This window comes from Eptatretus burgeri, chromosome 13 (genome assembly GCF_056783735.1).
Source record: "Eptatretus burgeri isolate ZD-2024b chromosome 13, Ebu_testis_v1, whole genome shotgun sequence".
In the NCBI taxonomy this organism is placed as follows: domain Eukaryota; kingdom Metazoa; phylum Chordata; class Myxini; order Myxiniformes; family Myxinidae; genus Eptatretus; species Eptatretus burgeri.
The window spans coordinates 6,924,416-6,948,802 of NC_140973.1; the positions used below are offsets into that span (position 1 = coordinate 6,924,416).

Consider the following 24,387-nt stretch of genomic DNA (forward strand, 5'->3'; position numbering starts at 1 on the left):
GGTGATTGAGGTGGATGTTTGACAAGCATCTTAAAGCTATGAATTATCAATAAGTTATGTCTTTTTCAGGGGTGCAAATGTTGTGATGTGTCAGTAAGTAGCCCTAAAGATGTTGGTCAGACAGTCATGTGATCATTTATGGCGAGGTATTTTGAGATGCGTTACATGGTGGTGGAGGTGCTTTGAATTTTGCAGCGGGAGCCTTTTTTAATTATGCAGCGCAAGGTGCTTTGAACTTTGCAGCGGGAGGGTTTTTATATCCCGCCACAGGCATTCTAGCGAAACTTTAAAACATTTTTCTGCCAATGTATGAAATATAGTGTCGAATAGAGAAAGCCTTTTTAGAGGAAAAACGTAAAACGGACAGCCTTGTGAGGGATGCCTGTATTCCCTAAATATAAGCATGCATGCATGCAATGCTTGTAGGAGGTAACACGACTTCTGACGCACCATGCAAATGTACATAAGCAGTAGGCATGTAACCGAGGTTATTTTTTGAAATATTTTTAGGAGCGATTGAGGCAAGGTTCTGGTGCCTATACACTGGCCAAATAAAGGGATGTGTCAGAAGAACGTGTCACACGCTTGGAACAAGATCGCCCGAAGCACAGGTACTCTGCTGGATATACTAAAAGCCTAAATGCACATGTAGCCTTGTATAATCACAATGAACACAATAGCTTTCTAAAATCTTGAATGATTCTCGAGTATGGGTGCTAAATTGACAAATGAAGCCATGCTTCGAATTTCCATTTCGAGTACAAAACTCAGTGGGTTAAAGTGAAATACTGTACGTACACATCATGTTGCTGATGTGCAGCAAGTAACAGTGCATGGAAGAAGAACAGAGCTGCACAAGGGCTGTTTTATTTTCCTTCTTTCCAGCATTTGCAATTGGCCATTCCATATCAAATCCGAGTGCAGCTCCATCTGATAGTTGTGACCTGATGGGATAGTGGAGAAAAAAATAATCATAAAAAGATATAACAAGGCATACTGGGGTTAAGAAAAAAACAACAAGCCCCAATTATCAAGCATGTATAATACAATCCGTAATCACTCATGCATAAGCCACAATTTTTTCCCCCACAAATATCTGATGATGATTTGAGGTGCGTATTATCCACAAGACCGAAAGCGAAAGCTCTATTTCTTCAGATTTCTCACACTGACAATACCAAACCTTCGTTACTGGGTGCTGCCATTGTTAAAATGCAATGCTTATTGTGGGGTATCTAATGCAACACTGAATGTGTTTTTGTTATGAATAACAATTATTTCAATAGGAGAATTAAAATTGTTCTGTATTGATATGTACATTCATTTGCTTTTATCTAAACTTAAAAAAAAAATGTACACACTGCCAGAGCAGCAAAATAAGCTTGGGGATTAACACGTGCATTTCAGCACAACAGACTGCATGAGAATTACCGTAAAGCTAATGACTCGGTAAAGACTTGAAAGTTACAAACGAGCTCTTACTGGGCTAATCTGATAGATGTCACACATCATTCAGTCATTCATTATGCCGAATTAAACACCACCTGAAATGGTTCTCTCCATGTAATCGGCGAAACACTGCTTTTGAGGTAACTACATTTTTGGTCCTGAGCTGGAGTTAATTTTTGGGTTAAGGTTGCACATATAAACTAGCATTTTCCTAAGTATTTTATCTGAAAGGTGCCCTGCATATTATATACGAAAGCAGATTAGACACGAGTGATAACGGTATATCCAGTATGACAAAAATGAGAACATGAAAAATGAGAACTAACAGCTCCGACTTGAGACATTTGCAACTTTTGCAAAGCTAAACCAGGCTCAAACTCAGACCAGACCGTTTGTTTTGCCCTTTGGTTCCATGACATTACTGAAGTCTTACCTTAAATCATCACAGATCAATGAGCAGTCATTGCTTTCAAAGCTGTAAGTGATGGTTCCAGGAAAAGACAGTTCTGGCAAATGTTTCCCAACACCCTGCCGTGCCACAGGAAACAACATTGGTGACAATTCCACCGAAGGCTTCATAAATGACATCACATTACGATAATTATACTTGGAATGAATTATTCCTTTCTTTTGCCACTTTCTGGTTTTACTCATTCAAAATTTGTTATTTGGGAAAAGAAACAGAGGGAACAGTCATGTCTATACTATATTGTTTAAAATAAAAAAATTCTGGAAAACAACTTTTTGTATCTGGTATTGTTGGTTGGTACTTTTATTTATATATTTGTATATTGTACATAGTCAAGGATTGTGGAAGAGCTAGAACACAGAATGGATCAGGATGCAACATAAAAAAATGAACAGCAGGAGAAGGGGAAAAATATATAGACGGACAAACAAGGGACACAGGTAATGATGAAACTTAGGGAGAATGCAAGGCTGGACAATATGGATGCATAAGCAGCATATTGTGAGAGGTGGGGTGGTATAACAGGTGTAGAAAAGATCATGGTATTGGATGGGGGATGATTTGAGAGGGTGGTGAATGGTGGCCTTGAAGACCTGGAGAGAAGACTGAGATTGAAGAGAATGTCAGTTTGTTCCACAGGAAAAAAAGGGGAACAAGTGAGTGGAGGTGAGCAGTGTTTCTGGATTTTGGGAGTTTCACTTGGAGGGGGTTGCTAGTGTACCATGTGCATCCTGCAGATAATGGGGGGGGGGGGGCAAAGCACAGTGAGGGGAGAGGATGCAAGACCAAAAAGGAGGCGGAACAAGACAGAGACCGCTAACTTGTCAGCGATGGCAAAGTGATGGCAGGGAAGGCAGAGAGAGGAGGCAGGGAAGGCAGAGAGAGGAGAGGATGGAGGGAAGGGCGGGGAGAGAAGATAAGAGGGGACGGAGGGGAGAGGAGAGGGGATGGAGGGGAGAGGAGAGGGGAAGCTCAGAAGGGGGAGGGGAGGGAGAGCGAGAGAGGAGGGGAGAGGAGAGGGGAAGCTCAGAAAGGGGGATGAGCGAGGAAGGATGGGGGAGGTGGGGAGAGCGATGCCTCACCAAACGTTGCTATGCACAATGGGAGGGAAGGGTGCGAGTAGCGGTTGACAGAGAGAGAGAGAGAGAGACAGAGAGAGACAGAGAGAGACAGAGACAGAGACAGAGACAGAGACAGAGACAGAGACAGAGACAGAGACAGAGACAGAGACAGAGACAGAGACAGAGACAGAGACAGAGACAGAGACAGACAGACAGACAGACAGACAGACAGACAGACAGAGAGAGAGAGAGAGAGAGAGAGAGAGAGAGAGAGAGAGAGAGAGAGAGACAGAGAGAGAGAGAGAGGAGAGGGGAGAGGAGGAGGGGGGAGAGGAGGAGGGGGAAAAAAGGCGATAAAAGTGAGGAGTGGAGGTGGCATTAGCAAAGAGAATGATATTGTTGCAGTTCTGCAAAACCACATGCCTATAAGTAGTGGGGCAGATAACAGCAATTTTTGAGAGGAATCGTGCAAAAAATACAAGCATCAAATTTGGCACATTTGTTCTCCAGGGGATTCTAATCAAATCTGCCTGATTGTCCATTTGAAAATCCAAATTTTGAAAAATTTGAAGAAAAAAAAAACTTCCAAAAAGTCAAGATCACGAATCAATGTTGGATGCTGGCTGAGATTGGTGAATGTTTCAGAAACATCATCAAAGACGTTCCAAGTCTGCAATGCAGTTTTCTTCCCTTTACCGCGGAAGGCAGACACAACGTCACATCCAGTGAACGCATGGAAGTATGGGATCCCTCAAGCTTTCTCAGGCCCTATTGCAGAAACTTGCTCATGGACTGGAATCCATCGTGCCTTGGCTCCTTGGCCAAAGGCAATCCACATGTTCTCAAGACCTCGTTCCTGTAAGGATGGCAGTACAGATATTGCTATGACTAGTACGTCCGTGTCATTAACCTTAATGATAATGGACTTGCTACCATCCGTGGTTGCATCCCTGGCGTGTACAAATATTTGAGTGTCAGCTTCTTCATGACAACATGGAGACACAGCATCCAGTGACTTCCTTGTGTTGCTAATGGCATATTCTCGTTTTGTGACAATGACTGTGCTTGTCGTCTGTGCTTCACACATCTTTTCTGCAAGGAAGTGAAACAGCTCAGTCTTGTTGCTGTCATCTCAAAGAAAGCTTCACCAGTTACTTGGGGTCTTACTGGTTCCTGTCACTGTTCTTCTGATTCCTTGCCACCTTTTCGACCTTGCCTCGGACTTCAGACTTCACTTCTTGTACACATCAACCACTACGTCCACCCTCTTGTACCTGGCACCATCGGATTCCACCTTTGGGATGATGTCTTCTTTAGCATAGTCATCAAATATCTTTGAAGTGCGTGGAGGTAGGGCATTGATAAGTGCTGAGCCATCAATGATGACTGCATCTCCCCTTGGTTCTCTGTCTGGGATGTTCACTTGCGCTTTAAGAATTTCAGCCAGCTGTGACTTCAAATGTTTTTGAAGTTTTTTTTTTTTTCCAAATTTTTCAAAATTTGGATTTTCAAATGGCCAATCAGGCAGATTTGATCAGAAAGCCCTGCAGAACAGAAATGCCAAATTTGATGCTTGTATCATAATTTGCACGATTTTTCTACTATCTACTACACCAAAGGCAATGGCACCCAACATACAGTGATTACCCGGCAGTTATTTAATTAGTATTCATGTAGTTAGTCCCCTCATGTCTAGTGGGTTAACAGGACGACTTGCGTTGTGTGCGTCTCGTAGTTAGGTCTAATAAATATCTCTGATTCATACTATGACCCCGACTCTAATCCTTTCCTTTTAGCCATAGTACATAACAAGCATGCAAACACACACATGACAATAGACAATTGTTTAAAAGCACACCGCAATGCCTCCCATAGCTCGGATCATCCCCATTGCCGTTGCACACAAGACAGCCTGCCCCAGGAATTTGCGCACCAATTCCAAACCAGCACCTCACCTTCCTCCGCACCTCACTCACCAAATCTCACCACTTTGACTACAAATGCCTCCCGCACATGGGAAAAATATTCCCGCACCCCATCGTACCTCTGCATCGCTACAATTCACTGCTCTATTTCGAGGAGCACCACGCAGTATCGGATAGTCCTCGACGCCGCGCGATGCTCGAACATGTAACAGACACCAATAGCTCCACCGCATCTCACCGGTAACGTCCCGGGTGAGCGTCCGGAATTGTTGCAACCCTCATCCAGTAGTCAGACCACAGCAAAAACGGGGGCAACGAGGAGGGGTCGCGGGAAGGGCGATCCGGGAGTTTGGTTCGGGTCCCGGGTGTGCATTTTGGCTCGAGAAGGAGCCCGTGGGTGGCGGAGAAAGTCTGCTCCCATTCGACATTCAGACTGTACTCGGTGCATGTTCAGGGCCGGGGTGTCGGTGCGGGGAGCATACCCCCATGTTCAGTCAGGAGCTCCGACCTGTGTTGAAGCTGGTAGGCATCTGAGCCGGTTTCTGGTCCCGGAGTCTGGCGGGGCATGGCTCGGGCCACTGTGGCCCAATAGAGGAGCAGGATTTGGGCCACAGGCAGAGATGCCAACTTTTGGAAATCAGAATTAGGGAGGATTTTCAACCGACATCAAATAATGTGCGCAAAGCGCACATCTCGAGCGCGGAGTGCTCGACCCTTGCGGCGGGGTCCAGGGCCCGCCTTAGGGCCCTGGAAGCTCTGGGGTTCTAGACGCTCTCTCGTGCCCTCTGAGCCCTATTTTGGAGCATTTAACATGTTAAGAATTCCCACTTTTTGAACAAAAAAAGGGGAAAATTGTGCACTTTTTAATGTTACATGTATGTTAATATTAGTAAGTTAGGGGACAATCAAAGATTAACAAAAAGCACAAAAGAAGCAATATTTTTCTTACCTTACTGGCTGGTACTACTGCTGCTTGCTTTTTCCATGGCAGCTTTGCTGAGTGACAGCTGTGTGGCTCTATTAGCCCTTCTGATTATGTCTTTGCTGTATTCTCTCTGGTAGCAAGGGGTGCTATGAGCTAGTTTTTCAATTAAGAGAGCTTCCAGGGTTTTGACACTCAAATTGGGACGAAATTCAGTGTGATTCTTCCGTACAAGACTGAGTGCCCGCTCACATGATGCGTTCGAATGAGGAATGACCAAGATTCCCTTCATCACTTTGCTCAAATTAGGATACTTCTTGGCACCAGTGCAGGGATCTGTGAGCTGTGAAATCCGATGCCACTGCTCATCCACTCTCACTGTCTCAGTAGCAATTGTAGCTATGGAGGCGTCTGCCTGGTAGTGAGCGAATTCACTCTCAAGACTGTCTATGTCACTATCACCGCCACTGAACAGACAGGGGAATTTCTTGATGAAAAACTCCACACAGTCAAACCCCACTTCTTGGTGTAGCTTAACATCCAGCACCTGAGCATGCTTGGCTAATTCATCATCTGGCGGCCAGGTTTTGAAGATGTAATTGCAGGCTTTCACATAATATGAGCGAACTGCACTGAAGAAACCTTGGATGTCTGACTCACTCAGAGTGAAGGTGGATTTCTTGAGACTCCTTTGTTCCCTTATATACAGTTTGGCATCGTTCCCAATCATGAGGTCCTCATCATTCTTCTGATGATTTCTGTCAGAATAGGGTACATTTACCAGAGCAACCGATGACACCGATGGTTTCAAAAACCGTACGAAGATATCTTTCAGAAGACCATTCAATTCTCCGTGCAGGAGATGAATACAGGGTTCGTCTCTTTGGAGCAGAAGATTCCCCTTCTCAAAAAGCTTGTTAGCATATCGAAGGAAGAAACAATAGAGTTTTGTTTGTGGAGACAAGAACATCCTGTTGACACGTTTTTCTCTAGATTCCTGCACAGTGTTTGAGGAAGATGCGCTTTTAGTTGTAGAACTCGTAGTACACTTAGCCGCAGGGCGATCACACTTGCGTTTACTGCCAGCAGAAGAGGTCAGACTCGTAGTACCAGATCCAATTTTACGTTTGAGGAGAGAGCTTGAGGTAGGTGCAGCCAAGGAAGAAGACCTCTGATTCGAAGGTTTTGCTGAGCTTCTATCAAGTGATTTGGCAAAAGCAGAAGTTAACTTGGGTCCTTCTTTGCCTGTAGATGGGACTATCACAGTCTTTCTCGACTCTGAAGGGATCTGCTTTGTAGATGAACGTGATGAAGGGCCGGTGATGCTACCTGCTCTCAGCATTGGTTTTGGTGCTGTCCCTGCTGTCTTCTTCGCAGCAGATACTGCAGTGGTAGTGGTGAATGCTGCTCCACGAGTGCTTGATCCTGCAGTGCCAGTACTGGCAGTAGATACAGTGCCGTCCTTCTTGCTCGTTGTTGGAGTCTTGGCTACAGTTGGTTGCATTTTTCTTCGTACTTCTTCTTTGAAGAAGAGGCGAAGTGGCTCCCACTGTTCAATCAGCCTGTCTAGGCACTGACCAAGGGACAGCCACCTTGTTGCGACATGCTTCAGAATCTTGTGTGTCGGGGCATCACAGAGTTCTTGCAGTGCTTTCACTCCTTTGACGCGTTTACTACTTTTGTCCAAGTAGTAGTAAATATCGATGAGAAAGTCATCTAATTCAATGGGTAAGGCCTGAGCCGCCTTCTTGGCCGTATTGTGCATCATATGGCAAGGGCATCCCATGATGTAGCACTCTGGATTTTGTTTGTGGATATAAGCAGCGACTCCTTTGTGCTTGCCCACCATGACAGAGGCATTATCAGCACAAAAGGAAACACAATTTCCCCACGGAATTTTCCTGTCACTGAACTCATGATCAAGCAGTTTGAAAATGTTTTCTCCAGTGGAATCTTGTTTGCACGCAGGCAAACTTTGCTTCACAATCCCAGCACTGTTGTCATAGTACGAAATCAGGACAGGATATAGCTGGGCCTCACCACTGTCATTGCTACCGTCTGTAGCTAGGCTAAATGGAGCGAGTCTAGCAATATCGGCAATAGATGAAGCAGTAACATTTGACAACTCACCAATTACACTGGTCAACAACAAATTTGTTGTCTGCATTTTTTAAGCTGATTTAGGACGAATCTGATGCGCTGAATCCAAAACTCACATTAGTTTTGTTCAATCAGGTCAAATTTTTGAGATATGGCCACATGTCGTTTTTTACATTTTTGTTCACATGTACGCATGTGTGGAGCATTTTAGAAGAAGTTGGTGGGGGTAAAATGTCATGTCAAATAATTGTTTTAATTGGAAATAATTTTAATGACAAGAAGTATTCAGGTACGATAGTTCTAGGTGATTATGTCGAAAAGGGATCAGTTTGAAGTCATAAAACCTCAAAATCTTCCAAAAATTGGTGAGGCAAAGCATAAAGTTCGTGGATCAAAACTAAAGTTAATGGGGCAGATTTTGTAATAATGTGATACAAAAAAGTTGTATTTCTTGAAATAACGAACTCTGAAGAATGTACAATACCTACATGCGCCAATTTATGACATGCGCTTCTGCTCAAGCTTGGAGTGCCACAGTACGAACCCAAAGATTGGAGACTGTTCATTGACAGCAGCAAGCGATCACTGAAATGTGTTCTGCTACACAACGGCAACCAGTTTGCCTCTGTACCCATCGCTCACTCGACTACACTGAAGGAGAATGATGAAGCGGTGAAGTACGTGCTGGAGAAAATTGGTTATGATCAGCATAAGTGGTTTATTTGTGTTGACCTGAAGATGGTGAACTTTTTGTTGGGACAACAGTCTGGCTTCACCAAGTACCCATGTTTTCTGTGCATGTGGGATAGTAGGGACCGTGCTCAGCATTACACGAAGAAGGACTGGCCTGTGCGGGAGGAATTGGTGCCATGCAAAGAAAGGAACGTCATCAACGACCCTCTGGTGGACAGAGACAGAATACTCTTCCCACCGCTGCACATCAAGCTCGGCTTAATCAAGCAGTTCACCAAGGCTCTGGACAAAGATGGTGACTGCTTCACTTACTTTATTGCCAGGCTTTTCCAGGATTGACCATGGAGAAGTTGAAAGTTGGCATCTTTGATGGTTCTCAGATCCGTCAGCTCATCAGAGATCCAGAGTTCAAAAACTCAATGAACGAAGTGGAACTGGAAGCGTGGAAGACATTTGTTTTGGTAGTGAAGAACTTTCTTGGCAACAATAAGGCCAGAAACTACGCAGAACTTGTCAACAACATGCTGACTGCTTTCAGAACCCTGGGCTCCAACCTGAGCATCAAGATGCACTACCTATTTTCACATATGAACCGGTTTCCTGAGAACCTGGGTTCAATGAGTGACGAGCAGGGGGAGAGATTCCATCAGGACATGAAGGAGATGGAGACCAGGTATCAGGGTCGCTGGGACGCAGTCATGATGGCTGACTACTGTTGGAATCTGAAGAGAGACCTCCCTGCCGCTGAACATTCCAGGAGTTCAAGAAACGGAAGTTCAAGCCCTGAAGTTTGAACAGTGGTGACGCAACATGCAATTTACTTGTACTTACCTTTATCAATGCCCACCATTCAGATGACAGTAATCGATGTTTCTATCATGTAATCAATAAATGTTGTTGGCAAAACATTTTTTTTTCTTAAAAACATGTTTAGGATGATATGTGTTGACAAAAATCAGCTGATAATGCCACAAAAATGTAATTGATTTTGTCACAAGATCTGATTTTTTCAAATCAACTAAGCACAAAAACCTGACCTGATGGAGAGAAACGGATGCCATTTCCTGATTCAGCAGTGCCAGAATACCCTAATTCACTTGTAGAAATCTAGACAACATTCAGAAAGTAAAAAATTGTTGACCAGTGTTCTTTTTTTCTTCTTTGTTCTTTTTTTTTTTTTTTTTTTTTTTTGTTCTTGCACATCTTGCACATCTTGCAAGTTTTTGTTCTTGCACATCCATACTTTGAAGCAACTTTTGAATCTGGAAACATCTTTTGAAATAGAGGTCCAGCATGATCTGAGACTGATATGGGCAAGTTATGTTCCACAATAAATCCACAAAAGAGAAGTTCCGCTCGAGTAACATCCTCTTCCTCGCTTGTCCCTTGTTTGGTGAAATAATTCAGAAGTGTACCGGTACTCGTGCTCGAAGATCTCTCCTTTGCAATGTCTGTGTGCCGTTTGCTTCCAACGTGCTTCCGAATATCATCGCGACCTCCGTGCTCAACTGAAATATCAACGCTGCATACTGTACAATACGCATGGTGAATTCCTCTTTCAGACTTTCGAATACACGGGTATTGGAGACTGTATTCGGTCTTGTACTTCTGAGACCATTTCTTGGTCTTCGTAAGCTTCTTTTCTGCCATTTCGTAATCAACATCGAGGGCTTGAAGCATCGGTAACTTCGAAGTCGATGTTCCACAGCTGCAGCGCGACTCGTAGAACTCTAGCGGCTGTTAAACACCGCACGGTGGTCGCGACCGCCGGGCTGGTACGGGGCCCAGCTGCATGCAGTGAGCGTATCGCATGCATATACACTGTGCATACATACCGCATGCACTATATCTCAGTGCATGATCGCATAAGCGAGATCCAGACCCAATGTTTCGCTGCTCCTCATTTGAATTTGCAATTTTTTACGTACAATTTGGTAGCAGCGAACGTTATGGAGTTACCACATGCTATACGTAGCAGACGATGCTTTTCATTCAATTCTCATACTAGTACATTCTGATTAGTGAACAGTGCAAAAATATCAAAATTTCGGGAGGATAAGGATAGTGATCGTAAGGGCGGGAGTTTGGGTGAATTTTCGGAAGCCTCCCGATGAAATCGGGAGGGTTGGCATTGCTGCACAGGGCGTCATTTCTGGTTCTCGCCCCACTCTTCACCTGGGGCTTATAAAAAAGGGGGTAGCGTGGAGACGTTAGCGCACGCTTCTTAAGAGCTTCTTCTTCGAGAACCTGATCCGAGTACGACTGCCGTCTTTCGAGACTTCCTGCCATGCTGTTGACGTGCAACTACCCCCGCGAAGCCAGACGGACTCACTGCCAGCCACGGATGGCGGTCCAGTGCAAAGCGCACATTGCCACAAGCCCCGGCGAATAAACAGGTAGGAGATAACGTGCCATATCATGAGGTGTGAACACTCAGGCGGAGCGTCCCACAGAGATACACACTACACATACAGACCTTTACATGACTAGGTTATAGTCCTGCAGCGTAGTCTGATATTTCAGATCAATTGTTCAAATTTGCATAAAAGCACCAAAATTGGTACACATGTAGAATAATGTATTCCAAACAATTCTAGATATGGAGCCACCCGAGATTGTGCCTTGGTCAGCTTTGGCGACCACTTTCCAAAATGGCCGCCATTCTACTTTAGCAAAATTGGCTATATGCTCTTATTTTCTTATTGTATCGGTGGTAGATACAAGGAAAGTGTAAAATTCAGTAAATTGACCATGAAAAGTCTCTCTATTATGTAGGGCCTTGCAAATAAGGCCATATCATTCTTCACAGATGCTTCCTTTGCTTTGGGTGCTTTTGGTCTTCTGTCTGTTCCGAAGAGGGGGAGTTTGTTCCTCTTTATAGGTTCGTCAATAGTCTTGGTTCTGTCGATGAGGCAATCCTTTAAGTATGCCTGAAACTGTTCTTGTCCAATCTGTTTGGCAGTGTGAACTATTTCAATCACTGCAGAATTGGCAATCTCCTTGGTGTCTAGGACCAGCAAATCTGGACTATCCTCCTCGAAGGGATTCCCCAGCTCTTCAATGACAGCCACAAGTGATTGTACATCTTTGGCAAATGCTTCCTGTGCACGCGGTGTTTCTTCATGGTGACGTGTCTCCCCATTGGCATTTGGATGCATGTTCACCTCCTCAAACTCCATGATCACTCTGGCCACCTCGGGTCCGGCGACCATCCAGCGCCTCAGAGCACTGGGATTGTCCGTCAGGCCAACGGCACCTCCGTCACCCTTGACACGGGAATTGTTTTGTTCATGTTCTTGGTCAAGAGGAATTGCTGAGAATGCCCTCTTGGTCTTTTGCACTGTGAAGTGGCCTGCCTTGAACTCATTGTAGATCATTGTAAACCGACAAAGAGAATAACAATGACAGATATCCCATGTTGTTAAAGTAGAATGGTGGCCATTTTGGAAAATGGCCACCAAAGCTGACCAAGGCAAAATCTCGAATGGCTCCATATCCAGAATACATTAGTCAACATATGTACCAATTTTGGTGCTTTTATGAAAAGTTGAACAATTGGTTTGCTATGCTGCAGTACTATTATGGATCTTCCTTCTCACGGATCTATTTTCCTCTCTCTCTCTATGCACTCCTCTATCCCATCTTCTGTGGATGCACTAAGAAGAACGTTACCGACTCACAATCCCGTTTTCCTCTGGCACAACACCCCACCCCTCACGTCACATATATCACACCTCACCACTCCGATACCGTAGACACCAGTATCTTTCCAACTACCTCTCCCTTCGTGTCCTGGGCTGACCACGCCAGGTATTTGGAGGGTGCTCAACCTCACCTTTCTCTTTCTCGTGTGTGTGTGTGTGTGTGTGTGTGTGTGTGTGTGTGTGTGTGTGTGTGTGTGTGTGTGTGTGTGTGTGTGTGTGTGTGTATTTTGGCGCCTGTCCTAGATTAAGTAAGATTGTAGAAGATAGTGGGGATAATCCTGCTCTGTGTTCTCTTTTGTAAGTTGCCTTTTGCCACACCCCACAAATTCCATGCTATCCCCTGCTGTACATAAAATAAATCCCCATTCACTGTGCCACATACTTTTCCTCACTTGGTTGTAAATAAATCAGGTCAGGTCAGGTATGGGAGCATGCGCCAGAGCAGCGAGTCTCTACGTCCACTTTCCGCCAGTACTCCAGGGGCCTTTGTCTGACCATCCCCCAGGCCGATGCCTGGCCCATCCCCATCTCCTTGAGATGCCGATCAACCTGCTGCAACCACGAGGCACGTGGTCGGCCTATTGGCCTCCTCCACTCACAAGACTCCCTCGCTAAGAGAATCTGGTGAGCAGGATCAGCATCAGGAAAACGAGCCACATGTCCATACAGCCGCAGCTGACGCTCAAGGGCTATGCCGGTTACAAATCTCATTTGAGTCTCTCTCAGCAACCGCTCGTTGGACACAAAGTCCAACCAGTGATAGCCAAGGATTCTCCGAAGAGACCTGATACCAAAGGAATTAAGTCTCTGTTTCAGATCCTTGGTCAGAGTCCAAGTCTCACATCCATAGCGAAAGACTGGAAGCACCAAGGACCTGAAGACTCGAACTTTCGTCCTCCCGCACAGGTACCGGTAGCGCCACACCCCATTATCCAGTGAATCCATGACGCCCCAGGCCCGACCTAGAAGTCTATTGACCTCTGACTCACAGCCAACAGAGACATGAATATCACTGCCAAGGTAAGTGAATCTCTCAACGACCTCAACATCCATTATATAGATAAATGCATCGTATAGAAATGTTCCCAGCTCATTTTCATGTTTTCTTCCATTGGTCCAGCATGGCCCGCACCCTAGTTTAGCCAGGACGTTATTCCCCAACAATCTGTTTCCTAGCCGGTACGTGCTTGGCAGTTCCGTTTGGCTGCATCTGATCCGGTTTGAGCAAGTGCGTATTGAGTGCGTTTTCCCCGGTAATTAGATCACAAGACCTTTAGGTAAGCGGTTATTGGCATTTGTGGTCCATTAGCAACCCGCCGCATCACAAAGTTACTCTTGTGCGATAGCCTGCGATTCCAGAGAGTCTTGTGGGAACCCGAGGTAGTTCACCTCTCGTGGTCTTCGCCCCTGACCCTGGGTCCGCAACAATATGTTATTCTTCATGACTGAACACACACACAAAAAAAACAAAAAAACTCATGTCGGAAGAGCTGTACATATGACAACGCAGCAGTTTCTAAAGTAATCCACTGGCACATCTGGAAAATCTTTGATATCCCAGTTCCAGAAAATTTGTGGGAACATGAACCAAAAGGCATCACTGAAAACATGGAAGTACTGCTCATGTATGACCTAATGATCCCATCAAGCATGAACATCGAAAACATCCCTCGGACAGACGTTAAACAGGCATCCCATCTGCCGACATTATTTTGTTTACGTTAAAAACCCCACGGTATCCTTTGCGAAGAGTCGGCAAGCTCCCATGGGCACCATGAACAAATTACAAATTCCTGCCATAACTACTGCTGGGAAGGCAGTGGTAAACCACCCAGCATAACCGTTGCTCAGGAAGCTGCTTCAGCAGTGCCGACACTGTGAAAACTATGGTACATCACAGACAGACACAGAGACAGAGAACAAACAATTACAGGTACTTACAAGACACCGCGTCTGCACCCCCCAAGTAATGAACGAATGGTAGCACCATGTTTATCTATTCCTTAAAGGCCTCAGACATTTGGAGTATCTCTTCCCCCCCACAGTTCACCCCACCCTCTTTTATAATTTTACCCCCAATCTCAGGTCATGACGCCGCAAGCCCAACCCTGCTCGGCAGCCATTGGTTCTTGGTCCATTTCGAAGGTAGGGGTATCCCCGATGACATTTCACTTGGATGGTGCCAACGATGCCAAGGTCGGCCCGTGTTGAATAGTGATGGTGAGGGCAGCTTTTCAAGCCTAAACTTGTGCTGATGGTTCGTCGGATGACTTTCAAGAACATTTGTGACATTACAAACGGATAAAACATTGGAAGGGTGTCAACAGAAAGCAGTTTCAGACAGGTGGGGAGGAAAGATAACAGCTTTGTATACGCATAGCAATGCATATTATGATATCACAATTATATTACCTCAAATTCGTTCTAATCAGGCAATAAAGAAAATAAATAACTCTCACTATACAATACAAAGTTACCCCCTCGAAGGCATTCCAACAACAACATGAACAACTATTTGTTTGACAAGGGTATATTGATCATTAATGTAACTTTTCAAACAAAATATTGATTTATTTTATCAAGAGCATATTGTACCCTGGGTCCTTTGTCCAAGCAACGTTCATCCTGATTCACCATCGATTCTGGAAGGTTCCTCCTGTGTGCCATGATCTCAAACTGAAATACACACAACGTGATGTGATATTTTGTAATTCCACACATAAATGGACGATCAACAACTTTTCTCTCTGAGACAACCCCAGAAACATCTACAAAAGCATCTATTTAGTGGGGAGACGTGGTACTCAAGACGAGGTGGAACGGTACGTGTGGAAAGAGGGAGGAGGCATGGGTAGCACGTGCGGAGTGAGGGTGCAGGGGTGTGGGGTGGGGAGGGGCATGGGTGGCACGGGTATGAGGGGGACATGCGTCGTGTGGGAGGGGGAGCACATGTGGCGTGAGGGTGGGTTGGAGAACACGTGTGGCATGAGGGGTACGATGGGTTGGGGGACACATGTGGCATGAGGGGTACGGTGGGTTGGGGGACATGTGTGACGTGAGGGGTACGGTGGGTTGGGAGGACATGTGTGGCATGAGGGGTACGGTGGGTTGGGTGACATGTGTGACGTGAGTGTATGGTGGGTTGGGGGGACATGTGTGGCGTAAGGGGTATGGTGGGTGTGGGACACGTGGAGTGAGGGGTACGGTGGGTTGTGGGACATGTGTGACGTGAGGGGTACGGTGGGTTGGGGACACGTGTGGTGTGAGGGGTGTGGTGGGTTGGGGGACACGTGTGGCATGAGGGGTAGGGTGGATAGGGGGACACATGTGGTGTGAGGGGAGGGTGGGTTGGAGGACACGTGTGGCGTGAGGGGTACGGTGGATTGGGGGACACGTGTGGCACGAGGGGTAGGGTGGGTTGGGGGACACGTGTGGCATGAGGGGTATGGTCGGTTGGGGGACACGTGTGGCATGAGGGGTAGGGTGGATAGGGGGACACATGTGGTGTGAGGGGTGGGGTGGGGAACATGTGTGGCAAAGGTGCAGGGGTTTGAACCATGTGTGGCAGGGAAGGGGACATGCACAGCTTGGTGGCCACACGTGGGGAGGCTACATGCCACACATTGCCGGGCACGTGCGGTGCAGAGTGCATGGGAATGGGCACGCGCAGCACGGAAAGGGGGGGGGGTGCACGGGCAGAGGGTCAGGACATTGCACTTTACAGATATACAGAAATCGCACACACACAACAGGCACAACTTTGGAAGTGGATAAAATAACATCTATCTATAATTCCAGCAATCTATGTGTGTGTGTGTCTGTCTGTCTGCATGTGTGTTTGTCTGCGACCGCCGTTTCTCGACAACCACTGGTCCGATCTGATTGAAACTTGCCAGGAATATTGCCGGGGACCCGAGGATGTGCCTTTTCAAGGTTTGATATTAATCGGACAAGCGGTTCCCAAGTTACGGCCATTTATTTGCCAACCAATGACAGGACACGGTGCTATAACTTCAATATTGACGTCACAATTTTTATATTTTTTTGCACGTACGGCCACGCACGTACGGGCACGCGAGAGCGAAGGAAACTGCCTGAGTGGTTGTTGTTTCTGGCACACGGTTTGAAAGTTTTTTTTTTAGTTTTTCAGTGACAGCACACGGTGCTATGACGTCACGATTGACGTCAGAATTTATTATTATTATTTTTTTTTTGCACGTACGGCCACGCGAGAGCGAAGGAAACTGCCTGTGTGGTTGTTGTTTCTGGCACACGGTTTGAAAGTTGTTTTTTTATTGTTTTTCAGTGACAGCACACGGTGCTATGACGTCACGATTGACGTCAGAATTTATTATTATTATTTTTTTTTTTGCATGTACTGCCGCGCACGAGTAAACCAAACATTTAATACTCCGAGTACGAAGGGCGGAAATCTTTCCTACCTAAATTAAAAAACACGAAACAAGCCAAGATGACTGCTTGGGCCTTCATCGTGCGAAAAGGAACATGTTGAGAATATTGTATATACACATTTTATAAATTTTGTAATGTAACATCATTTATTACGTAATGGCGAAGTTTTGTTCGGATTCTAAATGAACGAGGAATACCGGTAAATGGGGAAACACGGCCGAAACGTCACAACCTCATCTGGTTTCTCACGGCGGTAAAACCTGACGCTTCAACAACCTGTTCAATGAAATTCAATGCTCTGGATTTGCTTGTCCATGTTCGCCCAAATCGTTTATATTTTCTTAATACGAAATGTCAAAATGATAAAGCACATATCGCTGCGTTTCGAACTCAACAGATATATTTACTTTTCTGAAAGCTCCGCCTTATGACTCTCCGAACCCCCGCACGGACGAGGAAAGCCAGTTCTTCAACTTCACGCGCCACACGCCGCCGGAAGTTACACCGGAAACGGAAGTCGAACGTGGAACGAGCGCTTGAAACCGACGTTAAAAACAATTGTATTTGTTCATGATTTTATCGTAAGGCTGAATACATATCCATTAATGAGTAAGATTTAAAAAAAAGAAAAAGCACAAACAAGCCCGTTGTAAATATTCGTGAAACAACAACAAATGTTTATTTTTTTTTTTTTTATTTTTTTTATTTTTTTTTATTTTTTTTTGCTGAACCTGAGGAGATTTGATGGGCCGATCGGATTGGTGTGAAATTTGAAGGTGCACGGCAGTTTGAGCAGGTTTCCCCACAGGGTGGAATGCACGTGGTGCTCCCTACCAGCAACCCCATTCTGATGAAACTGCCAGAATCACTCCCCACCTCCACTCATTCCTTCCTTCCTTCCTTCCTTCCTTCCTTCTTTTTTCCCACCCGTGGGAATCAACTACCACATTCACGACAATTTCATTCCCAACAACGTCTCGGATTATCCCCGATCACCACCATCTCCTCTACCCCGTTAACCCACCCCCTCCCTCGCAACCACAAGTCCACCTCTTCAAATTTCCAGTTTTTCCCTCTTGAGAGTTTGCTTATGTATCCATCTTGTCCAACCTGTGCTTCCTCCCCGATCCCTCATTCCTTCCCACACCCATTGTTTGTCCATGTCCCCCTGTATTTTGTCTCCTGTTCCTCCCCCCTCCTGTGTCCTAATCCAAACTATGCTTGGCAAGTTGGAGGTGACCAAAGCGGGTTAATTATTATCGATTGATTTCTGCATCGTTTAATGGTGAAGTGACCTTCGGTGAGATAAAGCCCATGACGTCACAGAGCCATTTAATGTGGCATATTGTGTTCCGGATTTGAAAGCCTTGTGCACACAGACAGTCAGCAGCCCCCGCGGTTCAGTTATTTCGATAAGTATGTGTTTGTAGTTTGGGCCCCGTCCTTCTGTCTAATGGCAATTTCATGTGTGCGCTGCGCGTTTCTTTATAGTCAGGTTTTTTTTTTACAATAAATCTCCCCTTCGCTCCATCATCGCCATTACGCACATGTTCGGGGCCACGGGCATAGGCGGGGTGAGGTCGACTCCGCCCAGCGAGCTGGGTGTGCCTCACAACCAATGAGGGATAGGAGTACCTCAGAAGCCCCCGACCAATCCGGAGACTAGTTATCTCAGAGCAGACCCTCCACCCCCGCGAGGGGAGGGATAAGAAACGTCGCGAGCTGCTTGTGTGGTGGAGAAGGTGGTTGGTTCCTGCTGGTTGAGTTTGTGGCTCCTGGTTAATGGTCGTGCTGGTCGGAGTTGGCGCTCGTCCTGGTTGGTGTTCGTGTTCGTGGTGCTCGGGTCGCCGATCGGCGTTCGCGGCTGGCCAAGTCGCTCCTTGGTTTTTGGAGGCATGGGTTCGAGTCCCACCGTGGGGGGTTGTGTGGGAGCGAGTGAGCTGAGGATCCCGTTTCCTTCCACGGGATCTGAGCTCCACAAGTGCGGGTCGGTAAAGACCACACGAGGCAGACAGGTACCAACCAGACCTTGACCCTCAGCTCGCCTTCCCTCTTGAACCGAAGGGTCGAATAAAGACCATTGAGGTCCTTACCTTTTGGGGTGCGTGTGTGTGTGTGTGTCTGAGTGGGCCCTGTCCTTAAGTAGAATTGCTTAAGTGTTTTCTTTTTTATTGTACATTATTTTGCATTGCTTATTCGGTTGTAACTCTGCTCTGTGTCTCCCTTCCTGATTATTGCCTCCCTTAAAAATAAACCCCTGCTCAATGTACCAGCTCGTTGTTGTGCTTTCCATTATTGACCCAGCACGGTTCGTGCTTGAGAACCAGTAAGCCGATTGGGCTGTAAGTTGTCGTTTGGACCTACGGATTTTGGTAATTCCGCTCGGTTACACCGGACCGAGCTCACTAGAGCGACCCGGTTCGACAGAGTCCATCGAGGGTGTGACTTCCCCGGTTATTTGACGACGTGGGTACTTAGCTATATTGAAATTTGGCTATTAACCCTACCCCACGCCGTCAGAGAATTGGCGAGCACAGTCCTTAAGTGACCCGTAACCTTCGGAGTTGTCCGAGAGCCACGACCTAAATTCCGGGTGTTTGGTGGGAGATGGCTCTACTGCTATACCTGGCGGCCCTTCCTCGCCACCGACCCCCGGCCCACAACAATATTGGATATCGTCGCCAGTCAGGGGAGTGTGTGTGTTCCATTACCAATCACCTTGTGGAGCGCTCACCAAGTGGCTTAAGCACGAAAGCAAGTACATGTACTCTGAAACCGATGAAGCACTCCGAATTCAAAACCGTTAATAAGGAACAAACAAGTAAAGGGCCAATCTCTCAATGGTGAAGAAGCACTTACATTTTTTTAATAAAGGTTGTATCCTGATTCGGATCTTCACCAAAATCGAACGACTTCGCCCTTGTCACACACCTAACCTGTCCACAAAATTTTGTCTGAATCCATCCATAACTTTTTGATATACCATGCCTTATATCGTATTTGGCCCCATCTCGCAATGGTGAAGAATCCCTTTTGAAATTCTCAGATCCGGATCTTCACCGAAAACTAATCATTTTGTCCTTGCTAATCACACACCCAGCACCTCCAACAAATTTCGTCCGAACACGTCCATAACTTTTTGAGATATCCTGTTCACAGACAGACAGGGGTGAAAACATAACCTCTGTCTACCTTTGGTGGCAGAGGTAAAAAAGATCAAAGTTCCTGATGGAAATCCACAATTCACCCAGCCGAGCCACGCCTCACCCAGCCGGAGCCACGCGCCCACGCCTCACCCGGCCGGAGTCATACTACCTTCCCCTCCTCTCATGCTGCCTTCCGCTCCGCTTGCGCTGCCTTCCCTTCCCCACCCCTCATGCCACCTTCCCTTCCACTCATGCTGCCTTCCCTCCCCCTCCCTTCATGCTGCCTTCCCTCCCCTCCCTTCATGCTGCCTTCCCCTCCGCTTCCACTTCATGCCACCTTCCCTTCCACTCATGCTGCCTTCCCTCCCCCTCCCTTCATGCTGCCTTCCCCTCTGCTTGCACTGCCTTCCTTTCCCCGCCCCTCACACGGACTTCCCTTCCCCCCCGCACTGCCTTCTCTTCACACCGCATTCTTCCCCTCACACTGCCTTACCTTCCCTTTCCAACACACTGCCTTCCCTGCACCCCTCCCCCTCATACTTACCTTCTCCCAAACCCCCTCCACATCCTCACTTCCCCCCTCTTCTCTCCCCCATCCTCCTTATGTCCACCCCACCTCCTGGAGTGTTTAGCGACATTTGGTGAGGTGTCGCTCTCCCCACACCCCTTCCTAGCTCTCCCATTCCTTCTTCTCTCCACACTTCTCCCTTGCTCCCTCATCCATCCTCCCTCCCCTCTTCCTCCTCTTTCTCCCCTCCTATTAATATTCACATCAGCAAAGTGACAGGTTGTACTTGCTAGTATATATGTATATAGTGTTGTGATTATGGCTCCGCGGGGTCAAAAGAGTGCCCTTTAACGATAGTTATTTTAAAGTATCTGTTTAGTTAAGCATATTGCAATTCAAGTGGATAAATATGTGTTGCGTATGTATTCGATCCATGGTCTTTCTTATTCACTTTCAATATATAACCTTTTATTTCCTTTCTTTCTCATTTTTTATTGAACCAACTAATGCACCCTTCAATGCTTCACTGTCACTCATTTTCTCTTTCTCATTTCCTCCCCCTTAAAACTGGATGAACCAGCTCATTGCCTTTTGTCACCGGATTTCTCTTAAGCACTCAAGCAAGCACTCCAACGATATGGTTGATGAGGAACGGCAGGCTTGGCAAGCGATTAATGATCACCGATCGGTTGTATGAAACATCTCTTGGAGACGTCCCTCCAGAGTATCAAACAATGTCCAAATGAGACAAATGAACACATTTTTAGCAGTCGGAACTGCTGCTGAAGTCAATTAAAAAGTTTAAATTTTGAAATTACACTAAACTTAAGAGATACTAGAGTTTATTAGAATTAGATTAAGAGATTCTAGAGGTTATTGCATTTGTGGAAATGAAATAAAGCAATGAATGCTGGTGTTTCTGGGCGTTTATAAACATTGCGATGTCACCAGCGATTTGTAGGTATGACGGTCAGACATTTGATGATACTTGCAGATACCCGTCTACGACGGGTATGGGGGATAGGACGGATCACAATACTCGGTTACGGTAGTTTCTTTGGATGTTTTGCGCCACATTCAACAGCTAAGTTCATATTGGTGGCGTGTCTGGGTGCCCATGGTAGCGTTTGAGACCGGTCGCTTTAGATTGTTGGCCTTGACACATAGTGCCGGATTAGTAACACGAACGATTTGACATATTCATCAAATGTATAATACCTCAATCAACAGATTAACAACATGGTAGAAAGCAGCTGATTGTGACGTCATCGATTCCCTCTTTGAAAATTCTATCAATATTCGATTTTTTTTGAATCCGCTATCACCTGCGTAAATACATGGAACACATAACGTTAAGATTTCAGAATTATGAACAGAATATGTTCGGAGAAAAGTGTGTTCGAAGTTCCAGGCTTACGCCCATCATATTATGGTGATGAATGAGGAAAATGAAGAAAAAAACTTTATCATTAAGAAACCGTTGAGGCCTGTTCCAAGTCAAGGCATTGTTGAACAGGCCCAAAAAAATGGCCAATTAAGATCCTAGTGAGGTGACCATGGATGAGATCTTGATAAAGGCTAATTAAATAATGATGTTAATTATCTTCAAAAGGGGTGTTTAAATTAACCCAAACAACCAATTTTCGTTCATGCACAACGTTGGAGTTCCCTGAGTGTGCATGCAAAGTTTGGGGGCCCTTGGTTTCATGCTTTTGGAGTTATGGAGGAGAAACACTGACGCGCACACACACACACACACACACACACACACACACACACACACACACACACACACACACACACACACACACACACACACACACACACACACACACACACACACACACACACACACACACACACACACACACGCATACACACACGCACACACACACGCACACACACACACATTTATTATTATAGATTTGCTCCTTATAAATCCCTTCTTTCCTGCTCTGTTGGATTGCAAAGAAAAACTTTCCTTTCCCATATCTTCTCAAGGAGCTGGCAGGATGGCCAAGAGGTAAGATACACACACAATTGTCTCTTTGCTGTTTTAAAGCCTAAGTTTGAATCCCGACCCAGCTATAAACCACCATCCCGGTGTTTCACAGGCACAGTGATTCATCAATGTATGTGCCATCCCTCGGATGGACGTCAACCTGGGTGTCCCGTCTACTGTCACAAGTTGGTGGATGTTAAAGATCCCACGGTGTCCTTTTCCCAGAGAGGTGAGTTATCCACCGGCGTCCTGGTCAAATTACAACTTCCTGCCCTGTCTAACTGCTGGGAAGGCAATGGCAAACCACCCATTGTCACTCTTGCCAAGCAGTCAAGGACCTGCCCTCAGGCAGAGCACACACTCAATCAATCAATGTTCAATCAATCAACCCGATGGATACAAAATGGCGTCAAGTCGCACGTTGTCATTGTGCTTCGTGTTTTGGGAATCTATGTCCCCCCCCTCCCCTCCTCCAACCCATCACCCAAACTCTCTGTCCTCCCTTCACCTTTCTTTCCCGTTCTTCAAAGCAAGAGAGTATGAATGACACTGAGCTTGGAATTTAATTAAGAGGTTGAATTAAATTATGTTTAGGATGAAATTCAGAGGTTTAATTTTTTTAATGGCAAAATCTCGTGAGATGACGGAATCTCGCGATATGTGATGGACGCACAAACGTCGATTACATTTTGAGTCAATTATCTCACCATCTGGATGGTAATTTTTCAAAGGGCTCCATCAGTTTTTGCTCGTCGACGTCATGAATCGTCATGCCAACTTTAAAAACGATCCGTTGAGCCACCACGGAGGAGTAGGGGGTGGGGGGGGGGGACTATGGAAGGAAGGACTTGACTGCCTGCCTGAAGGACTTCATCAATTACTTTCCTAGATTTGGAGAAAAGATTGTCAGATTCAGTTTAACATGAGGAAATGTAAGATGCTGGCGATGGTTAAGCACACCGAAGGTGTCCGGTGCCCAGGGGAAAAACATGATTCTGCGCCACCATCTCCCCTTGCAAAAACACACAACAAAATCAGAATATGCGAATTAAATAATTCTGGCTGCCAGATCAGGATACACGAAGGTGATCAAGATACAGAAAAGACCATGCGCGTGCATGGTATGTGCTGATCTGTGGCACCTTCGAGTGTGCTGGAAATCCAAAAAATACAACAATGCTGGAGCTCTGTGATGGGGGGAAACTTTCTTGAGGAAAATCATTATATCTGAAGGGAAATATGCCTGGTGTTGGCTTGGAATCCTAGGATCTTGAGGTCAAATCCCACATAGCTGTTGAATTAATACCAGGTGGGGTTGACTGCTTGTCATCCTTCCGAGGTCGGGAAAATGAGTGCCAGCTTGCTGGTATCCTGCGTCGGAGTGGCGACCCGTCCAGGATTGTACCCAATAGCCAAGGAGACTGCTTAAGCAGCACCAACGTTCTGTTCAGAGTATGGTTCCCATGGATGGATGGATGTGGGGCAATCACTCCCGAGTTATTAACTACTTTTCAGGAACACATTTTTTTCATAAATCGAGGGATTATGTGTACAAATTCAGCATTATGCATGTATCATTCAGAGCAAGAGAAAAAAAAATGTTTCAAATAATATTCATTCTTTGTTAAAGTAACCATTAACCATTCAGGTCCACTTCTCAACTCCTCGTCTTCCAAGCATGATGCTCACTAAACTGTCTCTTTCTCACACTCATTCCTTTCTTCCTCCTTCCTTTATGCCTTTCCTTGGTTCTCAAGCCGACTGTATGTTGTCATCATAACGTGGCGCGCTGACCCCGATTTTGCACAATTGCCAGATAGCCACGTGATGCGCCGACATAGCAAATCTACCGCCGACAAACCCTGACTCGAGAAGCTTCGTAATCACGAGGTTCGTTTTTACTGGGACATCGTGACTGGAGAAGGTCCGTGATCATGAGGTTCGTTTTTACTGGGACATCGTGACTGGAGAAGGTTCGTGATCACGTGTCCTGTG

General features: G+C 45.9%; 1 protein-coding gene across 1 annotated transcript in view; it reads right to left on the bottom strand.

Annotated features, from left to right (window-relative positions):
* The window catches only part of WRN (WRN RecQ like helicase), a 115,384-nt gene extending 98,125 nt beyond the window's left edge, over positions 1-17,259 (bottom strand). The window contains 4 exon segments of the mRNA XM_085850958.1: positions 799-944; positions 1,883-1,977; positions 14,919-14,999; positions 17,144-17,259. Of these exon segments, the coding sequence (XP_085707084.1) occupies positions 799-944; positions 1,883-1,977; positions 14,919-14,990 (313 nt within the window). The 5' untranslated portion in view covers positions 14,991-14,999; positions 17,144-17,259.
* Positions 17,260-24,387: the final 7,128 nt, after the last annotated feature.